This window comes from Zingiber officinale, chromosome 9B (genome assembly GCF_018446385.1).
Source record: "Zingiber officinale cultivar Zhangliang chromosome 9B, Zo_v1.1, whole genome shotgun sequence".
In the NCBI taxonomy this organism is placed as follows: domain Eukaryota; kingdom Viridiplantae; phylum Streptophyta; class Magnoliopsida; order Zingiberales; family Zingiberaceae; genus Zingiber; species Zingiber officinale.
The window spans coordinates 49,733,114-49,738,380 of record NC_056003.1 but is presented as its reverse complement, the minus strand read 5'-3'; the positions used below and the strand labels follow the sequence as shown (position 1 = coordinate 49,738,380).

Here is a 5,267-nt window from a genome sequence, read left to right as displayed (position 1 = left end):
AAAACTAAATTTAAATCTAACACAAAGATCAAATTACTTTAGATAAATCGTGTTCAAATTGAGTATGTTACTGGAACATATAATATTACCATATTTTGATAATTCAGAATGTGTGAAATACTAGAAACAATAAATGAAAAATATTTTTGAAAAAAATATAAATCTATTAGTTTTAAAATATTTCAATTCCTTGGATGGCACTTGTATATATTTTTTTAAAAATTTGTATATCCTTGAAAATGGTTGAACACCACCTAGCATCTAGGTCCTTAGATCTCCTAAACCTCTAGACACATGTTCCTTTTGGTTACTAATGTCTTAGGAAGTGTCAAATTAAGGGAAGGACTAATTGAAAGACATATTTAGAGTCTCAAATTACTTTGACAATAGGAAAAATAAATAAATATTGGTATTTCTAGTGACCTAGAAGTTATTTGTATGAGAATTGGCCATAAACAATGAAGAACATAACAGAAAAACGATCGGCAGGGTAGCAGTGGGCCAACATTTTAGAAGAGATTGACTTTATTGGCCAACTCATGAAGAACAATATTCTTATACAACTTGAGAAAGTTAAGAACCCAAGCATTTCCTAGCAATCCTCCAGACAAGAACACGAAAGGTATGAAATCGAACGCCATGACAGTCGTCTCCTGACTTCCCGAAGCTTGCATAACAAGGTAAACATATACAAGTATGATCAAACCGATGCCAAGATCCAAAACATCGCAAGAGAGGATTTGGCAACTAAGAACCACGTGACGAACGCCATTGAAATGGAGGTCTCAAATCGACCACATGATAACTGAGGATACTTTCGGCAAAAACCTACATCCCTCATAAACAAAACAAGCACACCTGCTGAAGAACATGCGGCGGCAAGTGAGAGTGTTGCTGTCACCTGCATCAAGCAAGAACGGGTAGTAAATCATCGAGAAAAAATATAGTTCTCTAGAATGTCTGAGTCAAAAGGATGAGAAATCACATATATCATTACAATAGAAACGATAACTAATAGTAAATGTATGCAATACACATCTAATTTGGAAGACGAAAAGCAATCTATTAGTGAACATGATTCATAGTATAATCAAGATGGAGGCACTATACGGTTACTTAAGTTCACCTAGGGATTAGTTGGTAGATCAACATCATTGATACTTGATAGGATATCAAATTCAGGTTAATTTTTTTAGAACAGCATAATTTATAGAAAGCAAATGACATGGCACTGACCCCTTCTGATGCTACGTAAAAATCATCGAGAATAAATAAAGTGCAATCCTTGATCTGCAGTTTCAGAGTTTACTGTTCGTATACGTCGAACAAATTTCACAGAGCATGTTCGCTTGTAAGCCTGATTGTTTTGTATGATCGCAATCTAACAAGAACAACATGGACTTTTAAATTAAGTTATCAGTAGTCTTTTATTGTTTCAAACTAATAAATGATAAAAGTTTCCAGAACAACAGACACAAAATGACTAGAGATGGCAAATTTTCATTATATTCTAAGGAGAATGACTTTAAGAAGAACTGACGAGGTACTATAAATTTTTTAAAAAAATATTTGTGAAATAGAAAGTATATAAATAAGATGACATTTTAGTTATTCTACCATCACATTATGATTCGTAGAATTATAGCTTCAAGTAAAAAAAGTTATGATGCATATAGACGATAAAACTTAAGTGAGAATGAAAATGCTTACCCAATCACCCACCACAAACAAGCTTATTAGCAAGGGATTGTGCAGATCCCGTTTAGATTTCAATGCAAACACATCAAGACATAAGAGTCCAAAGCTCCACAAAGTTTGCAGTCCCATTGAAGCGATTAAGTAGCTGATAGGGAAAGGTTAAAAAGGAATTGATTTTCCCAACATTAAAAATATAATGCGCAAGGATATCATTGATTAAAACAATGCTACACTATTTTGCATGTTTTGTACTGAGCATTTGTTCATGCCTTCTTCACTTATAACTCCATGAAAATGTTTTGAATAGATAGGATGGTAGATCAAATCACGAAGTGTAGCACATTACAACAATTCTATACAAATGAACCGTGATAATATCTTATCTTGCAACTCTTCCTAGAAGCATTGCCAAATGTAAGTAAAGCCAAAGCTAATTTTAACTTGAGAAATCTAGGATTCACTCTATCTATTACCGACCACTAAACCATAACACACTTAACACACTGTTGTTCGTAAGTAAATGAAACACTTTTAACTTGAGAAATCTAGGATGCAGTCTATCTATTACTGAGTTATGGTATGAATTCCACTAAACCATAATACACTATTATTCATAGGGCTATATTTGAACCAAACGTTTGTGAACAAGCTTAGTGTTTGACTTAGTAAGAATTTGTTTATATCCGCTCAATATACACAAGGTCAATTAAATCAACAAGCTTGAAGAACTCATTAAACTAAACGAACAAGCTTGAACACGTGTTTAGCTTGTTAATGTTCATGACCAGAGATTGTAAGTTGTTCACGAACAATGTCCACAAACAAAATTTGTGAGCCATGTTCATTAACAAATCTCTTATCAAATTTGTAAACAAATCAAACAAGCTCGAATTAAGAACTTGATAACATCTAAATGACTAACCAAGCTCAAGCTCCAAAAAAGAAATCAAGTCAAGCTCCGAAAACAAAATCAAGTTAAGCTCGAACAATTGTTTCAATGGCTTGATTCATTTTAGGCTTAGTGTGGCTTGGCTAGATTACCTTATCAAATGAACTTGAACAACACAAAGCTTAGCTCAGCTTGGCCCGTTTATAGCCCTACTTGGTAAATGAAGCACTTTTAACTTGAGAAATTTAGGGTTCACTCTATCTATTACCGAGTTACAGTATGAATTCCACTAAACAATAACACATTGTCTATTGTCATAAGTAAATGAAACACTTAAACTAGTTTGTTAGACAGTAAGCCAAGCATGTGCTATCAAATAACAAATGCAAAAAACTAGGAAAGGCAATTTCACTCACAAAGCTAGCAACCTAGTTGTGAACAATGATAAGCTTGACAAGTAGAGCTTCCAATAAATCACCATTACAAGCAAATCGAACGCGTAGTAAACAATGTCAGTAGAGGAGGAGCGGCAGTTACCAGAAAGCAGTGTAGTTGGAGAATCCATAAGCGGAGAGCATCACTGCAATGGAAGCACCAGCAAAGGCACATTGCCCAGTCCTCAGCAGCAGCCCACTCCAAGTTCCAGGGCTCCCCACCACCACCTTCATCTCCTCCTCCTCCTCCTCCTCCTCCTCTTCCTCCTCCTCCGATCTGTAATATAATCAAATCCCCAGCTCAACTGAACTCCGGCGGCTGATTCCAGCCCAAAGGCCCTAACTTTCCGGCTATTCTCGCTCAAATGTAGGGCGCCAAGAGGCGGATCGAGGCGAAAAATATGGCACTGCGATTAAACCCTATGCCCCGGCACATGGCTCCCTCCTACAATTCCAAACCCTAGATTTTCTTGGCTTCTCAGAAACCAAAATCGGAACTCAAGACTCAAGAAGGTGAAAAATTGAGGGATTAGAGGGGGATTGGTTGGAAGAAGCTCGAGGAATGGATGAGCACCACCTGTTCGCCCGATCGCTTGCTTCGCAAAGCATGGATTAGGATATGATTCTCCATCATCACCTGCCTCCTTTGGACGCTTCTGCTTGGCTTCTTTGGATTAAGAACAAAGCAGAGATTCATTACCGAATCAAGTGTCACATGTGGACTTTAAACACAGGGAAAATAATTTCTTTTAATTGGAATAATAATAATAATAATAATAATAATAATAATATATTAAAAATAAAAAATAGTCCGTCAATATTTTGTATGAAATTTTCATCAATATGAGTCTATAAAAAGAGTCTATTATATAAAATTTTATTCTACATTGATTATTTTTACAATTCAAATTTATGGCATCCATAGGACCAAAATTTATTAATCAACCTAAAAATCTTATATTACATTTATTTCAAATCTTATAGATTTTTCAAGAAGTCCTGATATATCCTTCATTATTATTATTTTTGATTTCCCAAATAGTGATCCAGATGTTTTGTTAAAATTAAATTTTCTTTTCTACTTGATCATAATATGAGAGCATAACAAAACTATATTAAGCTTGATATGGAGATATATTGCCCAGCATATGAGAAAACAATAATAAAAGAAAAGAATAAGATTTATGTTTTTAAAAAATGATCACTACTAGAGAGAGGTTGAAAATAGTAATAGATAACAACATCTTTAAACTAACATGACTTGAAATTAGTGTAATATGAGATCTTTAGATGATCAATAGATTTTAATTGAAATTCACTTATAAATCAAGAGACTTTATATTATAATCATTTTAGGTCTTATATATGGATTTCTAAGATTGCAATGAGTCTAAATATTCTCTTTATTCTTGTTTTCGACTTCCCGAGTGGTGGTTTAGATATTTTGAAAATAAATAAATAAATCTTCTATTTTTTTTCTTTTTTCTTTTCTTATTTTCTCATACGTTGAGCTTAGTATGGGGATATCATATCCAATGTGGTCCTAATATGAGGAGATATCATGATCAAATAGAAAAGAAATTTTAGTTTTTTGAAATCCTCTATACCGTCATTAGAGAAGCTGAAAATAGTAATGAAGGATATATTTGGACTCCTTACAATCTCAGAAATCTACATGACCTTAAATAAGTGCAATTTGAAACCTCTAGGTTGATCAATAGGTTTTCATCGAAATTCACTGATCGACCTAGAGAGCTCAGATTATATCCATTTCATATCATATTAGTTCTAATATTGTAAAGAGTTCAAATATATCCTTAATTATTATTTTTGATATTTCATAATGATGATCCAAAGGTTTTAAGATAAATAAATTTAAGTTAAATAAAAAATGGATAGGTGAGAAAAATAAAGATATAAATTTATTTTCCATAAGTTGAGATGTTGAAATTACATATGGTTAAGAGGGAATAGAATTAGAAAACCAAATAAATTAGTATGCTTTTTAATAATTAGTAAAATATGATGTATTTTTGATCAATTCAAAAAGTTACGTACATCCTTGATCAATTGTCGAGAAGATTAAGTAGCAATGCCTAGCCATTAGATTTTGAATAGACATCAATATCTTATTAATCTAGTCATTGAAAGCAACAATCAACATCTTATCAATCTAGTCATTAAGAACAACTCGATTTTGTGATGATTAGACATTAAAATCTTATTAATCTAGTCATCAAGAGTCT

At 33.0% G+C, this 5,267-nt stretch overlaps 1 protein-coding gene across 1 annotated transcript; it reads right to left on the bottom strand.

The window, feature by feature from the left end:
* Positions 1 to 507: 507 nt before the first annotated feature.
* Positions 508 to 3,702, bottom strand: LOC122025620 (CASP-like protein 5B3). The gene is made up of 3 exons (XM_042584455.1): positions 3,125 to 3,702; positions 1,711 to 1,843; positions 508 to 901 (listed from the first exon to the last, which is right to left on the bottom strand). Exons 1-3 carry the CDS (start codon positions 3,253 to 3,255, stop codon positions 701 to 703), a joined length of 465 nt encoding a protein of 154 aa, XP_042440389.1. The 5' UTR covers positions 3,256 to 3,702; the 3' UTR covers positions 508 to 700.
* Between the last annotated feature and the right edge of the window lie 1,565 nt (positions 3,703 to 5,267).